At 44.2% G+C, this 24,512-nt stretch overlaps 1 protein-coding gene across 1 annotated transcript; it reads right to left on the reverse strand.

Annotated features, from left to right (window-relative positions):
- Positions 1 to 16,649: 16,649 nt before the first annotated feature.
- Positions 16,650 to 21,438, reverse strand: LOC136745904 (keratin, type I cytoskeletal 13). Its single transcript, XM_066698874.1, has 8 exons — positions 20,848 to 21,438; positions 19,767 to 19,849; positions 19,059 to 19,215; positions 18,626 to 18,787; positions 18,359 to 18,484; positions 17,675 to 17,895; positions 17,355 to 17,371; positions 16,650 to 17,252 (listed from the first exon to the last, which is right to left on the reverse strand). The coding sequence occupies exons 1-8, from the start codon at positions 21,331 to 21,333 to the stop codon at positions 17,206 to 17,208; spliced, it is 1,299 nt and encodes a 432-aa protein (XP_066554971.1). The 5' UTR covers positions 21,334 to 21,438; the 3' UTR covers positions 16,650 to 17,205.
- Positions 21,439 to 24,512: the final 3,074 nt, after the last annotated feature.

Below are 24,512 nucleotides of genomic sequence, written 5' to 3' on the forward strand. Positions count from 1 at the left end.
ACACTTATCTTCTAACCAGAACAATAAACACACCCTGGGGAAAAAAGAAACAGAAGGTTGAAAAATGTCTGTCCAGCATCTCATCTCCCAGGCTTGCAGATTTGCAACCAGTTCTCACCCTATCCCCTGGAAATGTGCCGAATCCGATCAGTTCGAGCAACCGGATCCTTTCACTGAAGCCGAAACTACAACAAAGGAAAACAGGTGTTGTCAGATTCTCAGTCTAAAGCAAGCAGCTCAAATCCCCTCCCGGGAGCCATGGTCTCTTCTGGTTTATGTTCCAGGCCAGTGCTCAGGTATTCAGCTGTGCATGTAACACTGCACTCTGGGCCCCAGTCTATGCTGCTGTACAAACTCACATAGCATTATGATTTTTAATTGTTATAAATCAATGTTTTATTATACTATGTAAAATTGTTCAAACAACCTATTGTGTATAAGGCACAATCACTGTACGGCGTTTTCTATGTCAAGCAGAAAAGCTGTGGTACGAGTAATATGGAATAATAATAATAATAATAATAATAATAATAATAATAATTATTATTATTATTATTATTATTATTATTATTATTATTATTATTATTATTAAAACTGACCATACAGTGGAAATAGACCCTGAGACTAATTAAGTAGTTTTTACATCATCACCCCTGTATTATGCAAATAGAAGTCCAATAACGAAAAGACAGAAAGTGTGATTATAGGACAGCCAACAAGTATCATTCGGGCCCAAATGTCAAACTCCAAATCGATCCAATGTGGTGTCATTAGTTTCTGCTGGTTTGTGACACAAAAACAATTGTTCAGCTCATAAAATGTGTTTAATAACTCAAGAACCATACAAGTGTTATGACATATCTCCTTCCGGCAATTACTCAAGACATATCTTTTCAGACTGTACTTGTAATTTAGTCTTTCATTCTCCTGTAAGTTTGCACTTATACAACGTTTTGTCATACTCTTGCCTTGCACTAAGAACACTTATATTGTTTATTTTTATTCCCCCTATGCTCCCTCTCCCTTAGTTCTTAACTTTGACTTAACATCTTGTCTGAACTTATCAAATTTTACCATCTAGGATGTAAGACCTTATATATTGCTTACTGTATCTCCTTGTGTAAATTCTAAAATTGTAAAATGTATTATGCCTGAACTTCACTGTATTATTGCACGTTGTATTGCTCTGATATTTTGTAAGTTGCCCTGGACAAGGATAAGAAATAAATAATAATACTAATAATATCTTGCATCCCCTAGAATCCTGCATCCCCTGACTGATTGCACATGTGCAGTTGAAGGAGAACTGCTCATTCATGATGCCCAACTGTGCAGGTAGATTTGCATCCATTTACAGGTAGTTTAAATATAAATCGTGCACATTTTACAAATTGAAAATAACGCTACGTAGGCCTACATTGTGATATGAATTCAAAACTATTTTAAAGTGAAGACTTCTCAATGCAGATTGTTCTATACAGCCAAATCACTCATATAATGATTTCAAATATGTTAAGTATTGTTCACAGTAGTTATACTACGTTTGAAACTGCGCATGCGCAATCAGTCAGGGGACGCAGGATTCCAAGGGATGCAAAATATGCCATTACGCCAGTATAAACCAGCACATACGAATGGAAATATTTGTATTCATGTTCTGAACACTTGGGGTGCCAACTTCACGGAGGTGTTTTACTCTATTGTAAAAGCCGGCGCTGTAGCAGGAAAGGGGAGTGCAGGGTAAGCATGACGATACTGGGAATGGACACCGGAACTCTACATTACCGTTGTCTTTACATTTTAATATAAAAACATTTGCGAACATTCACTTTGTTTTCAAGCAGTCAACGTCATGTTTTTAAATTCACAATTGTAAAAAACTTACACAATAAAATAACTATATTAAACAAGCCCAACTGAAGCTATTGTATTGAAAAAAGGTTCAGTGCTCCAAGCGCTCGATACATACTCTCCATAGTGACGTCTGCTGGTCAGTACACGGTATTGCGACTGGATCGAGTGATTGATACATCGAGACGTCAGAGTTAATATACAAATGAATCCATCGTCATCTTTGATCTGTGGTTGAATAAAAGTTATTGTGAAAATAATGTGTCGATGTGTACATGTCTACATCTTGCTTTGTCACCAAGGTATGATGTCATAGTTTAGACTCAAGACATATAATTTATAGAAAGCAGTCATATTTACGTGATGCGACGTCAAATAAATGCAATTAACTGTATAGCCTAATGCTTAAAAGAGGTACAAACCACCTCAAATCCGAGGGTTACAGAGAGGAGACAGATTTGCAGACGCTATAGAATACATTTATTGAGACAGAGCGAATTAGAAGGAGAGATAGATTAAGAGATAGTTATAGAGACATAGATTTAGCGATAGGTAGATAGATAGATAGATAGATAGATAGATAGATAGATAGATAGATAGATAAATAGATAGATAGACATTATGTTAGAGTCAGCCCCAGCAGTGTATATATATGTGGGCTATACTCTATATCTGCATCACTTGGATCACTGCACAACCACATCCTTATATATGAATAGGAAATACATGTAACTGTTGACTTTAGGCTATATGAAATGCAGACTAAACTTATAGTTAATTGCATTTACCTGACATCGCTACTTAATTAACATACAACAGTAATCACGTAAATATGAGTGCCTTAATAAATTCAACATTCAGTCTTGAGTCCAGGGACGTTTCTAGACTATTAGGGGGTCTGTTTTTTTTTCCAGTGTAAGACCGGGGGGGCTGGTGCTGACGGTGATCTAGCGACGCCCCTGTCTAAACTATTACAGAATGTTACTTATACCTTGGTGACAAAGCAAGATTTATGACCGCATATTTGTGGACATGTACACATCGACATATTATTTTCATAACTTTTATTGAACTACAGATCAAAGATGACGATGTGTTCATTTGTATATTAACTCTGATGTCTCGATGACTGTTGCCTTTCGTGTCACTCGATTCGTTTCCTCCATCACTAGGGTTGATACCCCGACACGTATTCCAAATCCATTCGACAGTTTGCTGCTGGTGTGACGTAAAGAAACTTTGTTTGCAGTGATCACGTGGTTTCTGGCAAGGTGTTGCGGGGCTTCGAACCGTTGTATCGATACATTGTGCTTCGGAAGGGTCGATACTGGTTCGTGAATCCGGCTTCGAGCTAACATCAGTAGCGATTACTCCAGATGCAACAGTAGGACATACTGTCCAGTCGGATCCGAGACGCCCCAGCTCCTCTTACAGGCAAAGCTAACATAATAAGTCAAGCAGACCCTTATGGAAATGTCCTATAGGAGTATTTAAAAAAAAAGAGAAAACTATAGGAAATCCTATAGAAAGTCCTATAGTAAATTGGGCACAAGTCCTTTAGAATATCATATAGCACTGTCCTAAAGGGTCCTGAAGGAATCAGCTTTAGAAAGTACTGTAGGATAATCTATAGCACGGACTTCTGCAATGTCATATAGGATCCTCTATAGGACTGCTCTCTAGATCCTCTTCTGAATTATCCTCGAGTGTCCAGGGAATTTCGACAAGTGAGTGTTCAGCACACTTACAAGAAGTGTAGTTTAACAAACAAGCATTTATAGCATTTCACATTGGTACATACACCGATCAGCCATAACATTATGACCACTGACAGATGAAGTGAATAACACTGATGATCTCGTTATCATGGCACCTGTCAGTGGGTGGGATATATTAGGCAGCAAGTGAACATTTTGTCCTCAAAGTTGATGTGTTAGAAGCAGTAAAAATGGGCAAGCGTAAGGATCTGAGCGACTTTGACAAGGGCCAAATTGTGATGGCTAGACGACTGGGTCAGAGCATCTCTTGTGGGGTGTTCCCGGTCTGCAGTGGTCAGTACCTATCAAAAGTGGTCCAAGGAAGGAAAAGCGGTGAACCGGTGACAGGGTCATGGGCGGCCAAGGCTCATTGATGCACGTGGGGAGCGAAGGCTGGCCCGTGTGGTCCGATCCAGCTACTGTAGCTCAAATTGCTGAAGAAGTGAATGCTGGTGCTGATAGAAAGGTGTCAGAACACACAGTGCATCGCAGTTTGTTGCGTATGGGGCTGCGTAGCCGCAGACCAGTCAGGGTGCCCATGCTGACCCCTGTCCACTGCCGAAAGCGCCTACAATGGGCACGTGAGCATCAGAACTGGACCACAGAGCAGTGGAAGAAGGTGGCCTGGTCTGATGAATCACACGTTCAAGGTGTTGACTTGGCCTCCAAATTCCCCAGATCTCAATCCAATCGAGCATCTGTGGGATGTGCTGGACAAACAAGTCCGATCCATTACATTACAGTACATTATTAATACCTAATACTGTATTTACAATTATTATATTTCATGGAAAATATATACTTTTTTAACAAATCTCTAGCAAAAGTCAGCCTATTTGCTTGTTTTTTCTATTTTAAAAAATGGAGTTGTTAATGTAAGGGGTACTGTCATTATTAACACTATGGATGCAAATCTACCTTTTCTATGTAATAAAGCATGCACAGTTGGGCATCATGAATGTGCAGTTCTCCTTCAACTGCACATGTGCAATCAGTCAGGGGATGCAGGATTCTAGGGGATGCAAGATATTATTAGTATTATTATGTATTTCTGTGTTATTTTAATTTTACTTGACAACAGTTTGACATTGTTATTTTAGTTTTGCTGTTATTGCTTTGCATACATATTTTTCAGGGCTTCCAATGGTCTTTGATGTATACACTATAGAACATCCATCCATACATTGTTGAAACTGCTTATCCTGGTGAGGGTCATGGGGAAGCTGGAGCCAATCCCAGCAGGAATACACCCAGGATGGGACTGCCGTGGTGGGGAACCCAGGTGCGGAGTGAGAGGTGGTCAGGAACAGGCTGGGGTCAATGCCGGCAAACAGTAATGTCCAGGGAAATCCAGAAGTCGTGGTCCAAGCAGGGGGTCAATGATCAGGTGAACAGGCTGGTAGGGAGAATCCAGGAATCGGTGGTCGAGCTACACGTAGAGGTTGTAAACAGGCAATCAATAACAAAGGGAATACTTAGAAATGCAACAGGAATGAAGACAAGACTTAGCAGCACTGTGGAGTAGTGCTTAGGGCTCTGGACTTGTAACCCCAGTGGGGCAATGCTGTCATACCCTTGAGCAAGGTACTTCACTTATGCCTCGGTTCCACTGGCTTAAGCGCCGTGCCGTGTCGTGCCAGAGTCCCAGAGCTTTTTCTGCAAAACCAGGCCGCTGTGATCTGTCCCTCTGATGGAGGAGCAGTGACTGTGGGTTTGGTTTGTGTTTCGTTTTAAAAACAGAGACAGGAAACACTACGAGCGACACAGCCTGACGAGGAGAGGACTTGTGTGTGTGTTTTATTCTTTCTGCTTTACATGATTGTAAACAGTGTAATAAACACACGTTTCTGTTCAGAGATATTAGGAAGAGCTGAACGTGTAGAGACAACATTATATTCAGACAAGCATGTTCCCATAAGGATGATGATAATGATAGCAGAGATTGGAAGTCACAGAGGAGTTGATATGTGTAGCAGAGGGCAGTGAAGGAGAGTGCTGGTCCAATGAGAGTTTGAAGATGATAGAACAAGTACACATGGTGCCAAGGAATGTTAAGAGGCTGATTGCTTGGGAATGTGAGGGTTTAGTATTCTGGTGATGATGACCTTTGGTGGTAAGCTTGTGAATTGTGGGATGTGTGGTATACAACAGTGACAGCCAGGCCATTGTGGGGTCACACATACCTACTGGGCAATTTAGCATAGCCAATTAACCTAACCTGCATGTCTTTGGACAGTGGGAGGAAACTGGACTGCCTGAAGGAAACCCATGTGGACAGGGGAGAACATGCAAGCTCCACACAGGCAGGCACCCTGAGCCAGGACCCAAACCCAGGATGCCTGGAGCTGTGAGGCAGCAGTGCTAGCCACTGCACCACTATAGAACACACAAAATGAAAAGAAAACACCAGATTTTTTAACTGTAATAATATGAATCTTTGTAATAATATGGTATTTGTATATTCTGAAATATAACTTGAGACTTGAGACTCAACTCTTTTGGCTGGTTTCATAACCCTGATCACTAATCTTATAAATCCTTACCTGGGTTAACATTAACTAGTCCAAGATTAGTACTGATCAGGTTCTGTTTAAATAGCCAGAACTAAAAATAATTGAAATGCTCAGATTTGATAAATTATTAATTCAATTGAGGGTTCAATTAAGTAATTCAGAGCTCAGTTGGAACACATACCAGCAGACACCAAGGGTGGCATAGACCTGGTTTTGCAAATACTGTTTTATGAAACTTGCTTCCATACCTGGTAATTATTCTTAATAACATGATTACTGTGTTTATATAGCAATTGCATAAACCATGTAGCGTGTGTGGTCGGACTTTCTCTGAGATCTCCATGGCATCCACACCGCTCCACTATCTCTAAACAAGTTGGTTTACATCCCTGCAACAGTCATTACACTGAATACTACTATACTGTTACACACGCCTATGTCACCTTGGATAAAGACCTCTGCCAAATTAGTGTTAATAAAACCAATAATTAATTCATACACAGAATGTTGTAAGGAAAAGTATTTCAAAAACAAGATTAGCGGTAGGAGTGTGTTACAGATATTCAGTAAGATGTTGCATTGTACAGTGTAATCAGGACTGCATGTAGCAAGGATGTGGCTGTTATCATGGGGGATTACAATTTCCCAAAGATAGACTGGGAAAGCCCAGTTGGGACTACAGAAGCAGAAATAGAAATGGTTGAGATGGTAAATGACTGCTTTCTAACTCAGTTTGTCAGGGAACCAACCAGAGAACATGCATGCATTGACTTGATCTATTCAAATGACCAAGATAGTGTCAGAGGGACAGTAGTTAGAGAACCAATGGCAACTGTGATCACAATATGGTTAGCTTTGAGGCTATCTTTCAAAAAACAAGGAGAAAATATGGACCAAAACAATGGTCTACAATTTTAGAAAAGCAAACCTTGAAGGTATGAGTAAGAGTTAGACTGGAGCACACTGGATACAGATTCAGTTGAAAATGGATGGTTATGTAGTGGGAAAATTTACTTTTATTATTTCCTTTATATTCTCTATATATTATTAATGGTTTCGCTTTGCTAATTCAGTCTGGTCTAAAAAGCAATCATTTGTTTGTATTTACTCTGTTCTGGGGGCTACTTTAATTATTAGTTCTTAATGGATTTCTGTTTGAGGGGTTACTTCAATCAAGCATTATCTTCTCATGATTTCTTTCAGCCACTGTATTCTAGGATATTCAATCAGCTGAAACAGTTAAACAGTATAAAGGTTGTGTGTTTTGAGGCACAGGTATTTGGTTAAGGACTTAAAACAATGTATTTGATAAACATCTGCTACCTAAGAATGCTTCAACTCATCAAACACTTCAACAACAGTAACAAACTTAGCTCTGTGTTAATTATTATGTATGTGGTCAACTATTTTGTACAACTGTATTTTAATAAGATGCAATCACTTCCGACAGAGAAGACTGTAACCCATTGTCTATCTGAAGATACAAAAAGGCTTCTCCAATTCACATCCTCAGTTCTTTTCTTTACTTCATGTGAGAGGAGAGCTCCGGGTTAACCTGTATTTATGTTTTCTGTAATAAACTTGTTACTTCTTCATCGGTGTATCCGGTGGATCAGGAGAAATCTGTACCAAAACTTAGCAAATTGAGGACCAAAAAACATTGTCCAAAATGGTTTAATAGAGGTATGCAAAAAAATATCAACAGAAATAAAATGTTGTATAGTGCATACAAAAGGGATAGAGACGAAACAAAATACAAAGAATATGTTGAGCTGCAAAGAGATGTAAAGAAAAGGATCAGGAAAGCAAAGGGAAATAGGAAGAAACAGCCCTTGGAGCTAAACTAATGCAAAGAGGTTTTTTCAATACTACAACAGCAAGAGATCAATAAAGGAGGAAGTGAAACAGATAAAGGGCAAACATTGAATTATCTTGGAAAGTAAACATGATGTGGCAAATGTTCTAAATGAGTATTTCACAGAGGTTTTTACAAAAGAAAAAACTGATAACATGCCAATCAGTCCAGTCAAATCCTAAGAGAGATCAGGATAAATGAGGAGGAGGTACTAAAGGGACTAGCAGAATTAAATGATGGATGCAATGATGGACAATGGCCCGAAGCATACTGCGAAAGCAACCCAAGACTTTTAAGACAAAGAAGTGGAATGTTCTGCAATGGCCTAGTCAGTCACCTGACCTGAATCCAATTGAGCAGCATTTCACTTGCTGAAGACAAAACTGAAGGCAAAACCCCCCAAGAACAAGCAGGAACTAAAGGCTGCTGCAGTGCAGGTCTGGCAGAGCATCAGCAGGGAAGAAACCCAGCATTCAGGCAGTCATTGACTGCAAAGGATTTGCAACCAAGTATTGAAACTCACAATTTAATTCATGATTATGTTAGTTTGTCCAAATACTTTTGAGCCCCTAAAATTGGGGGGACCACATATAAAAATTGGTGTAATTCCTACAATTTGGATGTAACTACCATCAAATTAAAGATGAAAGTCTACGCTTAAAGCACATTTTGATTGCTTCCTTTCAAATCCATTGTGGTGGTGTAAAGAGCCAAAATGATGACAATTTTGTCACTGTCTAAATATTTACGGACCTAACTGTATAAACCAATACAAACGTGTTTTATTAAAACCCTATGGAAATTGGTTAGTGACAAATTTCATGTACCTTCCCCCTACGAAGTGCGTCTATACACCGATCAGCCATAACATTATGACCACCTGCCGCCAAAACAGCCCTGACCTGTCGAGGCATGGACTCCACTAGACCTCTGAAGGTGTACTGTGGTATCTGGCACCAAGACGTTAGCAGCAGATCCTTTAAGTCCTGTAAGTTGCGAGGTGGGACCTCCATGGATCGGACTTGTTTGGCCAGCACATCCCACAGATGCTCGATTGGACTGAGATCTGGGGAATTTGGAGGCCAAGTCAACACCTTGAACTCATGATTCATCAGACCAGGCTACCTTCTTCCATTGCTCTGTGGTCCAGTTCTGATGCTCACGTGCCCATTATAGGCGCTCTCAACAGTGGACAGGGGTCAGCGTGGCCACCCTGACTGGTCTGCAGCTACGCAGCCCCATACGCAACAAACTGCGATGCTCTGTGTGTTCTGACACCTTTCTATCAGAACCAGCATGAACTTTTTCAGCAATTTGAGCTACAGTAGCTCGTCTGTTGGATCGGACCACAAGGCCCAGCCTTCGCTCCCCACCTGCATCAATGAGCCTTGGCCGCCCATGACCCTGTCGCCGGTTCACCGCTTTTCCTTCCTTGGACTTTTGATACTTAGGTACTGACCACTGCAGACCAGGAACACCCCACAAGAGCTGCAGTTTTGGAGATGCTCTGACTCAGTCGTCTAGCCATCACAATTTGGCCCTTGTCAAAGTCACTCAGATCCTTACGCTTGCCCATTTTTCCTGCTTCTAACACATCAATTTTGAGGAAACAATGTTCACTTGCTGCCTAATATATCCCACCCACTAACAGGTGCCATGATAACGAGATTATCAGTGTTATTCACTTCAGTGTTCATAATGTTATGGCTGATCGGTGTATATGTATATGTTGCTGTGCAGATGTAGGTGTACGTGTGTGCTTGTACCACCAGGGGGAAGACAAGGCTATAAAACAAGTTTCTTATTTTCCAGGTGAGACTGCAGTGCAGCACTAGGGGCTGCTCTGTGCCCAGGGTGGGGGCTGTTCCATATCCAGAGACTCAGCTGTTCTCGGAGGCACTGATAACACCTCGTTAACCAAGTTGGATAATTAGCTGGTCTTGAAAGACTCCCACATCCTGATGGAATTGGAGGCAGTATGTATGTATGCATTTTGAAGATTTGATAATTTCTTAAAAGCCTGTTTAGCAGAGTTACTGGGACACACTTACAGCTGAACCTCCAGCTCCCACTGGGTACTGGGCACTGGGCATTGGACACTAGTCACTGAGCCCTGAGCCAGCTTTGCCTGAGGTGCTTTAGCCAAACAACCCAAGAGCTGTGAAGAGTGGCATTGTTTGATGTGTTAAGACCAAGCCTGTACTGTGTGTTGTGTAGTTCTGTAACCCCCACTGAAATATATGTAGGCTATATATGTACAATACTGCCAACATGCAGTGGAGCATTGAGCTGCTTTGCAAGCCACGGCAAACTCGCAGCAATACAGCGTGCCTGACGGGAACTGTGCAGAACCAGAGTGACATGGTATCGGTTTTGGTCATGCACCGCTCCACAGCCCTGGATACTGTGTGTCTTTCAGCACCGGCACTCGAATGGAACCGTGCCAGACACTGGAGACGCGGCGTAGGTGTGGAGGTTTACGCAGGATCGCCCTCAGGCAGTGCACAACCCCCCGCCCCCCTCTACACACACCCCTTGAAACAATATCTGAGTAAATTCTTCTCCACTGAACACAACCTCCACAACCGCAGGGTTCAGAGGGCAGGTGAAGTGCAAAACGGAGTGTCTTCATGTATCTGCGGCTTCCCTTAAGTACCCATCAGAACTGATTCACTTACAACCTGCAGTGACAGCCGCACATTGTCCTGAATCACAGTGCAGAAAGAGACAAATCAAAACCAACCCAAGAGAGTGCTCTCTCTCTCTGGAAAGAATGCAAGGCACAAATGCAGACTTTCCTTACTGTACCTCTCACACTCACTCACTCACTCACTCACTACCTCCCTCCCTTTCTCTCTCGTACATACATTCCCTGCCACCCTCCTCCACCACCTTTCTCTCTCCCACTTTCTCTCTCCCTCTCTCTCTGTTACTCTCTCCCCCCTCTGTCTGCCTCACTTTCTATTTCCACCCCTTCCTCTCTCTTTCTCCCTCTCTCTGGCCTCCTCTCTTCCCCTGCACTTTAAAAGTTTTACAGTGAACTGTGGAGAGTGCAGACCAGCTTTGCAGTGGCAAGTGGGGGCGTCTCTCGGTCCCTGCCAGCCGTTTGCCCTGATTGCAGTCCTGAGACTGTCAGCGGCAGGTGCTTTGCTTCGCTTGTGTTTGTTTTAATCTATACTGAACCTAACCAGCTGCACTGGTTTGTGCACTAGTGCAGCCTCACGCCCCTGAGCTGTTTGCTGACGTGATATTGCTGTTCGGCTTATCTAATCCATTGTGCCCTTTACTACACACTGTTCTCCAGCATCTCATTGTGCAAGGTATTCTTCACTGTCTTTATCTCAATTTAACAACAAGCTGTGTGGGATATTTATTGCCTTGAGCTTTATGTTTATTATCCTCCACAGTCAATGCCGTATTGTCATGAGAGGGGAACTCCACCTGGTTAAGTATGGGTAAAAGTCAGGTGTTATTGTTTACTCATAAGCGAGTGCAGTGTGTGCATTCATCAGAGAGACTATGACACACTGACAGCTTATCTTCCCATTCACAAGGGTGGCCAAAGTCTCCCTTATATATATATATTGAAAACAAAACTGCAAAGCATAACAGATTGAATTAAGCCTGATGGTGTTTCTCAGGAGGACAGTGTTCACCAGCTTAGACAAATCGGAGCATGCAAATCTGCTGTGCAAAATCACCAGGGTGAGCTCTCTCCAAAACAGCCCAGTCTCAGGGTAGGGCCTGTCTCCTCTCAGGGCTGACAGCTGGCTGGGAGACGCCATGCTGAAAGCCACGCAACGTTTTTTTTTCTTTATTCCTTTTGAAATACATTTTGGATTGAATCAGTCTTCCTCACCTAAACAGGACTCCTTGCCTCCAGCTATTTCTCTGAGCTAATCAAAGATGACCTCATCCTGCAATCGGTTCTCACGGGCTGGTGTCAACAGTGAAACAGATAAAGGGCAAAAATTGAAGTATGTTGGAAAATGAACAAGATGTGGCAAATGTTCTAAATGAGTATTTCACAGAGGTTTTTACATAAAAAAACAGATAACATGCCACAGGTTAACAACCAGTCCAGTCAAACCCTATGAGAGATCAGGATAAATGAAGAGGAGATACTAAAGGGACTAGCAAAATTCAAAACAAACAAATCACCTGGGCCAGGAAATTACAGACCAATCAGATTACTTGTAAAATGTTGGAAAAAATGATGAGACAGAAAATAGAGGAGCATCTTAATGAAAACCATATTCTTGGAGATAGTCAACATCAGATCATGTCTTACTAATTTATTATAATTGTTTGAACATGTTGCAGCTGTAGATCATGTGAAAGCATATGATATGATACACTTAGATTTTCAAAAACCTTTTGATACGGTTCCACACCAAAGACTGATCCTCAAATTGGAAGCTGTAGGCATTCAGGGTAATGTAAGTAGATGGATTATGAACTGGTTGATGTCTAGGAAACAGAGGGTGTTGATTAGAGGAGTCGCTTCTAACTGGAGTGAGGTTGTTAGTGGAGTTCCACAGGGATCAGTACTAGGGCCTTTGCTTTTTCTAATCTATATTAATGATCTGGACTCTGGGATAGTTTGGAGATTATTCTAAAATAGGTGGCTCAGCAGATACAGTCTCGGCAGCACAGGCAATTCAAAGGGACTTAGATAATATTCAGATGAGATTCAATGTGGACAAGAGCAAGGTATTACATGCAGGTAACAAAAATGTCCACTATAATTACACTATGGGAGGAATAGAACTAGATGAAGTAACGCATGAGAAAGACCTAGGAGTCTACGTGGACTCCTCACTTTCTTCATCCAAAGAAGAAGAAGGATATCGCTGCTCTAGAGGCAGTTCAGAGGAGAGCAACCAGACTTATTCCAGGTCTGAAGGGAATGTCCTACAGAGAGACTGAGGGAACTGAACCTTTTCACCCTGGAACAGAGGAGACTACGTGGGGACTTGATCCAAGTCTTCAAAATCATGAAAGGCATCGACCACATCAAACCAGAGAAGCTTTTCCAGATCAGCACCCGGGGATACAAATGGAAATTGGGCTTCAAGGCATCCAAGATGGAAAACAGGAGACACTTCTTCACACAGAGAGTCATCACAATCTGGAACAAACACCCCAGCAAATGTGGTTGAAGCTGAAAATTTGGGAACATTTAAAAATAGACTGAATAGGATCCTTGGATCACTTACTTATTAATGGACACCAAACAAGTATGATGGGTCGAATGGCCTCCTCTAGTTTGTAATCTTTCTTCTGAATAAGTCATCGTCAATCAATTGGTTTTGCTTGTGTGGAGAGCACTGCCATTGGGATGCACTATGACATGTGAAGCAGCTTCTTGGAAGTTTAAAATGTGAGTGAGTTGCCTTGGAGACATGCATAACACAAACAAACAAGCAGACAGGTACATCAATAAAAATAAATATATAATAAGACATCCCATGGCATATTACACACACTGAATGACGTCTTCAGAACGTCAGGAGCTGAAGTTTTAATCTGTTTGTTTCCACAGCGACTGTCTAGGGCTTTCCCCTTAACTAGACAATGAGAAGACTTTTATAAACTCAGCATACTACAATTTCCACAGACCATTTTTTCCACCACAGGCGACAATGGTTGTGTTGTGCAATCAGAGAGCTGTGCTCAGTGTTGTTTTTTAATGAAAACAATACAAAAGCAGCAGCATTCCTCCCCTTCAGCTGGCAGGCTTCATGTTTCTTGTCAGTTACAGGAGCTTCTTATGGGAACAAAGGATGAAGTCATGGAAGCAGAGCAATACCTCATCCCGGAGTGGCGAGAGCAGACTTGTCAGGGGCCGAGCACCATTGGGGGGGCAGGGCTCCTCGCAGCCTGGTGAGGATCTGGCCCGCGGCACTGTGGACTTCATTCAACACTGCTCCTCTTCTCAGACCTCGGAGCTGGTGTGTCGATAGGGAGGTGCCCGGCACTGTTCCGGTCCTACTGGTTGAGGCCTGACCCAGCTATGACCTCGTCTCCAGGCTCTGTCACCGGGCCCCTGCTGCTTCTTCTCTGAACCTAACCCTAACCCTGAGCACTGTAGACCCCGCCCTGAGCATTGTGCACTGAGAACTGGGCTGTTGGATGTGTGCATGTGCCAGTTAGCATTCATTGAGTGCCCTGTGCTGCACTGGACATGAGAGTGTGTCTGGGACAGGTTGCAGTGTTGCAGACAGGGCTGCCCTCATTACGGCTGCTCTCGCAGTCCCTGAATGAACATGGCCCATCCCTAGAGTACATTATCAGCTCTAGCCAAGTTCTGTGAATCTTGGGTCCAGTAAACATGGGCTCGAGTTTTTCTCAACAGAACCTGGGTCCCGTGTCACACAGAGCAGAAACAAAATACACCATGGCTCTCTGAGACCTGTGGCATACTTCCAAACCTGGTATTGTTGGTGTTCCTGGAAGACCATCCAGCCGAGAGCCACCAAATGCTCCAGCTGTGCCAAGCGGCCTCCTCTGTGGTGGCACCCTGTCATGAACACTCGCTGTTCTGGTGCCTTCTACACAGGAAGGCGGGGGGGTGACTTTTGCAGAGATGGTATTTCCTTCTGTTTATCAAATAATAATTCCACGGCTCACAATAAGCTGTGATGAAAGGGCAGCAGATACAGGCTGTAATAGTGAGCTCTTTAACAAACACAAAAAAATGAGAAGAAAGAATAAACTCTCACAGTGATGGATTAGCAAGGGATTTTGCACAGTGTGTGTTCTTCCCTTTCCAAGAGAGGGAAAACACCTTCTAATTATGTGCAGTGAGAAACCACATCTGTTCTGGCTACCTACTCACCGAGACACGCCACTTCCTGCTTTGCTCTCGCAAGACCTGGTGTTTCTGTACAGAGAGACTAATGGAGGCAGGGAGGAAATGAGAAATAAAAGTTTATATGTATAAATATATAGGTGCTACATAACATAAATATACACATACTGTATGCTTGATTCTGCTCTCCCTGCATTACCATAAAACTGTAATTGGCATTTGCTCTTCCAGATCTGATGGTGGTTATTATTTATTGATCATGATTGATTGATCATTTCATTCCATTAAAAAGGGATCTGCATTCTCAGAGATATTCATGCAATCAGCCAGTGTTGTCGCATAAACGTACAAGTGAATCGTTTAAAAAACGCTGAATTCACTGAGAAACGGACTAGGAGTAACAACCCAAAAGCAGCTACTGAGAGGCAGTAGATGACAGAGATGCAAAGCCAGAGTAAGCAGGGCTACGCATTGATAAGGTGCTTAACACAAGAAGGTCCAAGCAAACAACTCTGTGTAATGAAAAGGGAATCTAGTGCACACACAGAAAACTCTCGAATTTGTATAATGCACAGTAGTTACACACCTTTATAAACAAAGCAAATATCAATAGGTGATGTTTACTAAGATATAAGTTACCTGAGTGACTTTTCAACGTGTGGAAAACCACAGGAATTATTTTTTGGGGGGGGAGGTGACAGAAGAAAAGTAGACCAATTTTCTGTGTTGAACCCTACAAACAAAACAATGCCTAAGCACACACATTCAGAGACTGTGCCCTGACTGGTACAGGCAGGGCACTGGGTGTGGCTGAGGCGCTGGAGGCCTGAAGTTTAGTTTGCCTGTAATGCCTTTTTTTTGTGCCTTCTGGACTAGATTGTGAGAGAGAGGCTGAGACATGAGCTCTGAGTCGTGGCTCTGCGAAGTGAACCTTAAGGAAGGACCATCGTGTTGCTGTTCATGGTCTCCTCAGAGCTCTGTGTCCCAGGCCATAAGCAATGAAACACACCCAAAAGTGAAGAGCTCCACTTGTGCCCCCCCCCAACACCGAGCCACCAGCACCACGTCCTGGGTGCGTCCTAGACAAAGAGTGCTTCTGTTTCAGTGTAAGATAATGTTTGGTAACTCATTTGGTAACTCATTAACAGGGCTAGGGAGGAGTCCCAAACTAAACTCTCTGCAGTTCTCTGCGGAGCGTAAATTGCTGACCTGATTTGTGCAATCACCCAAGGGGGTGGGGGCTGCAGGCTGTGGCTCCACACCCTCCAAGGTCACCCAATGCAGGGGGAATGGAGTGAATTGCTCTCAGGAGATGCGTTGGCTGGGTCCCCTGTCAGTGTCTACCCACTCAGGCTTAAGAGCTGAACTTTGCCTCCCTTTGTGTGGCTGGTTTAGCTGAACTGTCCCTGCAGCTGCAATGTGGTGTGGATGAGATTGTGCTCATTAATGTAGGGCCCATTAAAATAAATTAATTAATTAATCACAGTGTGAAACCTCTAAGACTCCTTCCTAGTCCATCCCCAAAAATTAATACCCCCTTCACCACTCTCACATTCCACATTGCCAGACCACCAAAGTAGTTTTCCCAGTTTTTTTGCAGATTCCATCCCCCTAGAAGATCCCCAAAGCAGTTCCCAGGGAGTCAGTGTGTGTCATGCAGCCGTGTGGGGTAAGGGTTTGAGTCAGGAGTAGGGCTAGGATAACCGTGAGGGCTGAAGCTGGGTGTGGGGCGGTGGGTAGAGGTGTGTGGACGCTCCCCGAGAGACGGTCCACTACGTGTGTGTACTCTGGGGTTCAGCAACAAAAAGCACAACAAGAGGAGACCAAAAACTTCTTAAATAAAAAACACAGACAAGGTGTTTTATTTTCCACCAAACAAAGGTTTATTCTCCTGAGACAGACGCCTTATAGGACAGAACAGGAAATAGAAAAAGGGTTTGTTTCAGATTTTATCACTCTCTCTCTCTTTTACTTCACAAACAGCAGCTCATTTGAAAACACACTGAAGGGGATCGGCTGACTCATGTTGCTTTGGCATTGATGATTCTGAGGTATGTTTTGGAGAGACATGCTCAGCATTCGAATCAGAGCAGGTGGCATCACTCAAACCCCCAAGTGTGCAGGACTCTAACCCGAGCCTCGACTCCAATCTTTGACATTGCGCTATGCAAAGACCATGCATGTATCATTTAACCTTTTCTCAAGGGACTAAGTGGTGTCTTTTCTTGTTTTGTTTTGTTCTTAACAGAGACGAGAGACATAGAGGTTACAGAGCACAGAGAAGTACTGCCGAGCTTAAGCTGTGAAGGAGGTATGGAGATGCAGCAGTCTGACTGAGGCAGATCTGTGGGCGGGGGGGAAGCGAGGAGGAGGAAGGTGTCTGTCTGAGAGACTGTGGACCCCTGGCTTCTGTCTCTATTTGCTGGAGTGGATGGTGGTGGTGGTGACTGTGGTGGATCCCTCTGAAAGGGAGAGAGAGAGAGGACATGGGGTTAAATCAGGCCATGAACAAAAATGCTCTGTGATTAAATGATAAATAAAAAATACATTGTTCAATTATTTACCTTTTTTTGAAGGAGCCCTGAACAAGAAAAGGGATAAAGAAAGAAAAAAAAGCAGTGTAAGAATATGACACATTTTGAAAACTGTATTTACTGAACAACAATCGTTAAAGCATCAGTCAGAGTTATTGATCTGGATTATCAAGCAGATCAATACATCTTGAGTCACTTTCTCCCCACTTTAAATCAAGAAAAGGATGTAGGGAGATGAGGACACAGACAGGGAGATACAGAGAGAGAGAGCTAGAGATAGATAGACAGGCATTGACAATGACAGACGGTGAGGGGGAGAGACTGAGGCGAGGTGGAGAGGGCTGCACTACCTGCTCTCCTCTGTGTCCAGCAGTGTGCGGTAGGTGGCGATCTCCTGCTCCAGGCGTGACTTGATGTCCAGGAGCAGTTTGTACTCGCTGGCCTGTCGCTCTGTGTCCACCCGCACCTGGCTCAGCTCTGCCTCCAGCATGTTGATGGTGTTCTGGAAGCCGGCCAGCATGTTGCTGTAGCGTGCCTCTGTGTCCGCCAGTGTGTTCTCTAGTGCGTTTTTCTGGAGGGAAAGAACGTAAGAAGGAGGGAGAGAGAGGGAGAGAGAGTGGGGAGGCAGTACTCAATGAGCAACAAGCAAGGATTGTCAAGATGATGTCACATTCTAAACCTCTGATTTTCCAGCATAACTAAAGCTGCCATGGGTCTTGGTGGGCACCACCCCTCTGTGGGCAACACTGCTAGGAAGGATGAACTTAATTCTGCAGGAGAGACTTAAAAGTTCCTGTATGTAAACAACCCTACAGAAACTGTTACCAATCCCTAAGTCACCCCCCCAACACTGTCAACATGCACTTGGTAAAAAAACACTAATGGTTATGATCGCGACCTTCTGTAATCTGGTACATCTAAGCACAGGATCCAACCCACATCCTAGGCCTGACAGGTAACCAAAGACATGAGGAGATATCACAGCCCTACCCTCCCACAATCCCGCACTCCCTGTGCCCCTCCCTCCCACTCACCATGCTGAGCTGGGACTGCAGCTCGATCTCCAGCCCTTGCATCGTGCGTCTCAGGTCTGTGATCTCTGTCTTGGTGGTCTGGATGGTCTCTGTGCTGGCTGCCACTTCCTTGCTCAGGGCTGCGGACTGGAGCACCAAATGAGACAGGGAAACGGTTCAGGCTGTGCTGCCCCTGAACACGACACTGTGCGCTGGGCACTGGGCCATGTTGCAGCTTCAACAACACAGCGATTACTCACGAGGGGAGGGTCGGAGTTGGATTCTCACCTTGTTGTTGAACCAGGCCTCGGCGTCGCGGCGGCTCTTGTCGGCGATGCCCTCGTACTGTGCGCGGATCTCCTCCAGTACCCTGTTCAGGTCCTGCTGTGGCGCCGCGTCCACCTCCACATTCACTGAGCCACCAAGCTGACTGCGCATTGCTGCCAGCTCCTGCACAATACACAGCAGGCGTGAGTGGGATACAAGACGGCACACAGAACCGGTGCCTGCGGCTTAACTGGGCACAGACCCGCTCCCCCCAGTCATTGGCTCCTGCATCAGACAGGAGGTCTGTCCTGCAGCTTCAGATCTACTCAGAGCTACAGAGCTGCCTGAACATAACTCACCCAGCATCTAATTACATTGACATTCAAGCATGCCTTATTCAATGCTTTCAGTTATGATAAGTACAGTAATCAGGTCGAGGTTGGGGCGTTTCTACCTCCTCGTGGTTCTTCTTGAGGTGGACCAATTCGTCCTGCAGCCCCTCGATCTCCATCTCCAGGGTAGACTTGTTCAGGGTGGTCTGGTCCAGCATGGTGCGGAGGCTGGCGATGTCCGCCTCCACAGACTGCCTCATCATCAGCTCATGCTCGAACCTGTGCAAGGGAGTTGGGGGGGGAGAAGGGAGGGGGGAAACAGAATGAGTCACAGGGTGTGGTGCCAGGCGAGGCACAGAGGAGAGGGGGTGTTGGGGGGTTGGGTCAAGCAGCACAGATGAGGCGAGCCAATACAAATAAAAATTGAAATGCCAATTGGTCATTTTGATTTGTGAAAAATTATTATTTAACAGGCAAACAAGCTCTGGGGTTAGGAGGATGGATCGTGAGCAGGAAAGACCGGCTGCTTAACTTTGCCTATTGGGCTAAGCTGAAGATACAAGTCACCTTGTGTGTCTCACCAGAACACTTTGGAAAACTGTAACTTCTTGAAGTTGAATTGTTATGTTTATTGTGTGGGCAGCAAGGGAAGAGCTTCATCTGCAAAATGCAGGGATACGTGTCACTTAACACTCACCTGCACACACATACACGCACACTCACATGCACTCACACTTACACAGGGGGGGATTTCTTAAAAGCTGCTGAGGCATTTCAGATAGCAGCCCGCCAGCACGGTTGTCTAGCACTCAGGGGGATGGGTCACTCACTTGGTGCGGAAGTCTTCGGCAGCCAGTTTGGAGTTGTCGATCTGCAGGATGACCTTGGCATTGTCAATGGTGGCAGCTCCGATCTGGAAAGCAGAGTGGAGAGAATTGTGTGCTGAATAAGGAGCCCTGAGGCAAGAACACACCAGTCCTGGGTTCATATCCCTGCCCTGCCCTGTGCTTTCCCTGTGAGTCAGAGGTGGGGCCCCTCCCGCTTGACCCAAGAAAACACATCTTGTGCTCCAAAAGGAATTTCGATATTGGTGGCCTAGCAACTCCCCCCTCCTTTTATTATTTTTTGCACTCCTGTCAGGTGAAGGGGCTTGTTTAGAACTTCCTAAACTTCCTAAAACAACATTAGCATCTGGAAGTTGCATTAAAAGCTTGCTTTAATGCCTGTATCTAACAAACTTACACTGCTCATACACCTACTCGGAGACATACAGCCCTGAAGCAGTCATGCAGCAGTGACAGTTACACATGTGTGCAGTCTCAACAGAGTCTGACACTGTAGCCTGGGGTCTTAGAGACACGCTAAGTAGTGGATATATAAAGTTTCCCACAGGAAACTGGCACTCCCTGCCACCAAGGCATCCACAACAATGCTGGCCATCAATCCTTCAGCCGTGTGCCTTACAATATTGACAATTTGAATATTCACTCGAGAATAAATTAATAGATACAAAGTTTTCCTGTCTTTCCTTCCTGTCCAGATAGAATAGACAAAGACATGCTGGTTTTAATGAGGTCTGTCTCTTGTAACACAGACCTGTAGTGTAACATTAACACATGTGCACTGCTGTCCTCTCCCTCACCCTGTCGGTGCAGTTGGAATGACTTCCCTTACAGAAAAAGCACTCTCACTCAATCTCACTTCCACTCACGCAGGAATCTTTAGCTTCCGACAGACATTGTTGAAGCCACTCTCCTACCTTTTTGATTGTGGCAGACATATGAACAGACTACCTTACAGCTCTACTTGGAAAGCAACAAAATGCTCTTTGTTATTGTGGCATGGCTGTGTCTGTCACAGCAGCGGGATGGACAGGTGCCCAGCCAAAGTGTAGTGTGCCAGTGTGCTCACCTTGTCTCTCAGGTCATTGATGGTGTTCCAGTATTGGCTGTAGTCACGGTTGGCAATCGGACCCTTCTTCTCATAGAACTCACGGATCTGGATCTCCAGCTTGGCATTGGCTGCTTCCAGGGAGCGCACCTTCTCCAGGTAGGAGGCCAGGCGGTCATTCAGGTTCTGCATGGTGGCCTTCTCGTTCAGGCTGACCACATCCGAGTCCAGGGCATTGCCCAGGCTGAAGCCTCCACCTCCACTGCCGAAGCCAGAGCCGAACCCGCTGCCACCGCCGAACCCGCTGCCACTGCCGAACCCACTGCCACCGCCGAACCCGCTGCCACCGCTACCAAAGGAAGAAGACACCATACGGCTGGAGGAGGCCGAGATGCGTGGGGTCGAGCTGCCGTACATGCTGTAGGCTTTGGTGCTCGGCATGCCAACCCTCCCGCCGGAGCTGGATAAGCGGTGGCTGCTGGTGCTTCTCACACTTTGATAGGCCATGGTGATGGAGAAGAACTGGTGAAGCTGAGAAGTTGCTGAAACCTTGTACTGATAGTGAAGCACCTTAGCACTGGAGCCACAGGAGTCTGCAATAAACCCCCTGTCCAGTACCTCCTAATATAGTACTCACTATGGGTGTGTTGAAGGCGGTTGCTTGGCAACATTTCCTCCTCCCATCCACTCTTCAGAGAACCTGGCAGAAACGGTGCGCTGCGCTGGAATGTCACAGTTTGTTTGCTTGAATTTATCAGGATTAGGATTTCACCCAATGAGAGCATCAGAAAGGCTCGAGTGATTGCCTCCCAGGCCAGCCTTCCCACACCACCCACCCCCTTCCTTTTCTTTCCTCATTCTGCTCATCGAACACTCAACACAATAGGGAGCCACTCTGAGGTTTATTCAGTGAAAGTAAAAGGCGTGGGATAGCTGCTCACTAAACATTCCTCTGTGTGTTTGCAGGCTGTAAAATCCACACACGCCCAGGTATACTGTAAACCTCAGGAAGACCAGGGTATGGAGAGTACACAAAGAGCAATGAGAATAAGGGCTGGACTGCAACTCTGTTTGCACTCCATAAAGCCCACGATTTGCTCTCTAAGGCTTTTCAGTCAGCCATAGCTGGTGCCTGCCTGAGGAATGAATGATGTATACACAGACATGTTTACAGAATTGTCATCCATTGCGAATGAGGAAGTACAAAAGGGTCTCAAATGTACCTTTGGAACCAATTACAGTTTGGCACTTACAGTACTGTCCATTTCATCTTTATAGTCCAGTTTATAAGGCTTGTGTTGCCTCTTTAGAACATTTCCATTTTCTTGATTAATCTTCTGCAGACCATCTTCTCCTTCAGATTGTTTGATTTCTAGAACGTTCTTGTGAAAAATGCAGATCAAAAGTATTGTGTGATTGTGTCTCAGAATCCATTTTTTTTTATTATTTTTTTTAAAGTACACCTCCACCCTGAGCACTTTGTGATGGGGATTAATCAATTACCCCACAGTGAATTTCAAATATTCAAGCCCTGGGCTTTACTCTATTGTTCAGGGAGTGAGAATTTCTTTCTCCCGCTCTCTCTCTGCAGCCTACTGTAAAAACAACCAGTTTTTTTTCTACCTTTTAATGACAGGGTCTTAAAGAGATGAATTGCTTCAACTGGAGGCTTTTAGCCTCACCCTGTAGATTTAGTATCAGTGGAGATTCTTCATGCCAGCAGATATAGGTAGAGATCACACCTCCCTTTGTCTTTCAAGCACATGACTCACAGGACGTCTACTTAAGTAGCAAGAAAAACATATTTGAAGCCTCATTCTCCCCTTCAATGGGCAAAAAACAAAATGTAAAACATTTATTATTTCCCAAGCCCACATAATAGTCTCCATAACATACTATTATAGTATATCATTTATTCACGTGTAAGAATTTGTAGTATTGATAAGCAGCTATATTGAACTTATCCAAATTAATCAATGTTGACTCATACAGGGCCTGTGTGTATCTGCCTTTCTTTCCATGTCTTGAGAAGTCTGTAGCAGACAGTCACTCGGTTCTCAACACATCCAATTTCCCTTGCCTTGACACTTTCAGTGGATGAAGTAAACATGGTTACATCGATAACTAACATTCCTGTTGTTTCTGAGAGTCATCCACAAGGTTACAGAAGTAGTGCAGTGGAACTGTACCAGAGGGTTTGACATACAGTACTGTGCAAAAATTTTAGGCAGGTGTGAAAAAATGCTGTAAAGTAAAAATGCTTTAAAAAATAGACGTTAATAGATTATATTTATCAATTAAATAAATGAAAAGTGAGTGAACAGAAGAAAAATCTACATCAAATCAATATTTGCCTTCAAAACAGCATCAATTCTTCTAGGTACACTTGCACACAGTTTTTGAAGGATCTCGGCGGGTAGGTTGGCCCAAACATCTTGGAGAACTAACCACAGCTCTTCTGTGGATTTAGGCAGCCTCAGTTGCTTCTCTCTCTTCATATAATCCCAGACAGACTCAATGTTGAGATCAGGGCTCTGTGGGGGCCAAACCATCACTTCCAGGACTCCTTGTTCTTCTTTACACTGAAGATAGTTCTTAATGACTTCCGCTGTATGTTTGGGGTCATTGTCATGCTGCAGAATAAATTTGGGGCCAATCAGATGCCTCCCTGATGGTATTGCATGATGGATAAGTATCTGCCTGTACTTCTCAGCATTGAGGAGACCCTTCATTCTGACCAAATCCCCAACTCCATTTGCAGAAATGCAGCCCCAAACGTGCAAGGAACCTCCACCATGCTTCACTGTTGCCTGCAGACACTCATTCATATACCGCTCTCCAGCCCTTCGCGAACAAACTGCCTTCTGCTACAGCTAAATATTTCACATTGACTCATCAGTCCAAAGCACCTGCTGCCATTTTTCTGCACCCCAGTTCCTGTGTTTTCATGCATAGTTGAGTCGCTTGGCCTTGTTGCCATGTCGGAGGTATGGCTTTTTGACCGCAAGTCTTCCATGAAGGCCACTTCTGACCAGACTTCTCCGGACAGTAGATGGGTGGACCAGGGTCCCACTGTTTTCTGCCAATTCTGAGCTGATGGCACTGCTGGACATCTTCCGATTGCGAAGGGAAGTAAGCACGATGTGTCTTTCATCTGCTGCATAAGTTTCCTTGGCCGACCACTGCGTCTACGGTCCTCAACGTTTCTTTGTGCTTCTTCAAAAGAACTTGGACAGCACATCTGGAAACCCCTGTCTGCCTTGAAATGTCTGCCTGGGAGAGCCCTTGCTGATGCAGTATAACTACCTTGTGTCTTGTTGCTGTGCTCAGTCTTGCCATGGTGTATGACTTTGGACAGTAAACTGTCTTCAGCAACCTCACCTTGTTAGCTGAGGTTGGCTGTTCCTCACCCAGTTTTATTCCTCCTACACAGCTGTTTCTGTTTCAGTTAATGATTGTGTTTCAACCTACATATTGAATGGATGATCATTAGCACCTGTTTGGTATAATTGTTTAATCGTACACCTGACTATATGCCTACAAAATCCCTGACTTTGTGCAAGTGTACCTAGAAGAACTGATGCTGTTTTGAAGGCAAAGGGTGGTCACACCAAACATGGATTTGATTAAGATTTTTCTTCTGTTCAATCACTTTGCATTTAGTTAATTGATAAATATAATCTATT

The sequence above is a fragment of the Amia ocellicauda genome, chromosome 3 (assembly GCF_036373705.1).
Source record: "Amia ocellicauda isolate fAmiCal2 chromosome 3, fAmiCal2.hap1, whole genome shotgun sequence".
Taxonomy (NCBI): domain Eukaryota; kingdom Metazoa; phylum Chordata; class Actinopteri; order Amiiformes; family Amiidae; genus Amia; species Amia ocellicauda.

Bases quoted from the DNA above. Each gene is read 5' to 3' on its own strand.
- LOC136745904 (XM_066698874.1), bottom strand. From the start codon at position 21,333: ATGGCCTATCAAAGTGTGAGAAGCACCAGCAGCCACCGCTTATCCAGC. The intron at 19,850-20,847 runs GTGAGCACACTG...TCTGCTTTCCAG, and splicing joins TCAATGACCTGAGAGACAAG to ATCGGAGCTGCCACCATTGA. The intron at 17,896-18,358 runs GTGAGTGGGAGG...CTTTCCCTCCAG, and splicing joins TGCAGTCCCAGCTCAGCATG to AAAAACGCACTAGAGAACAC.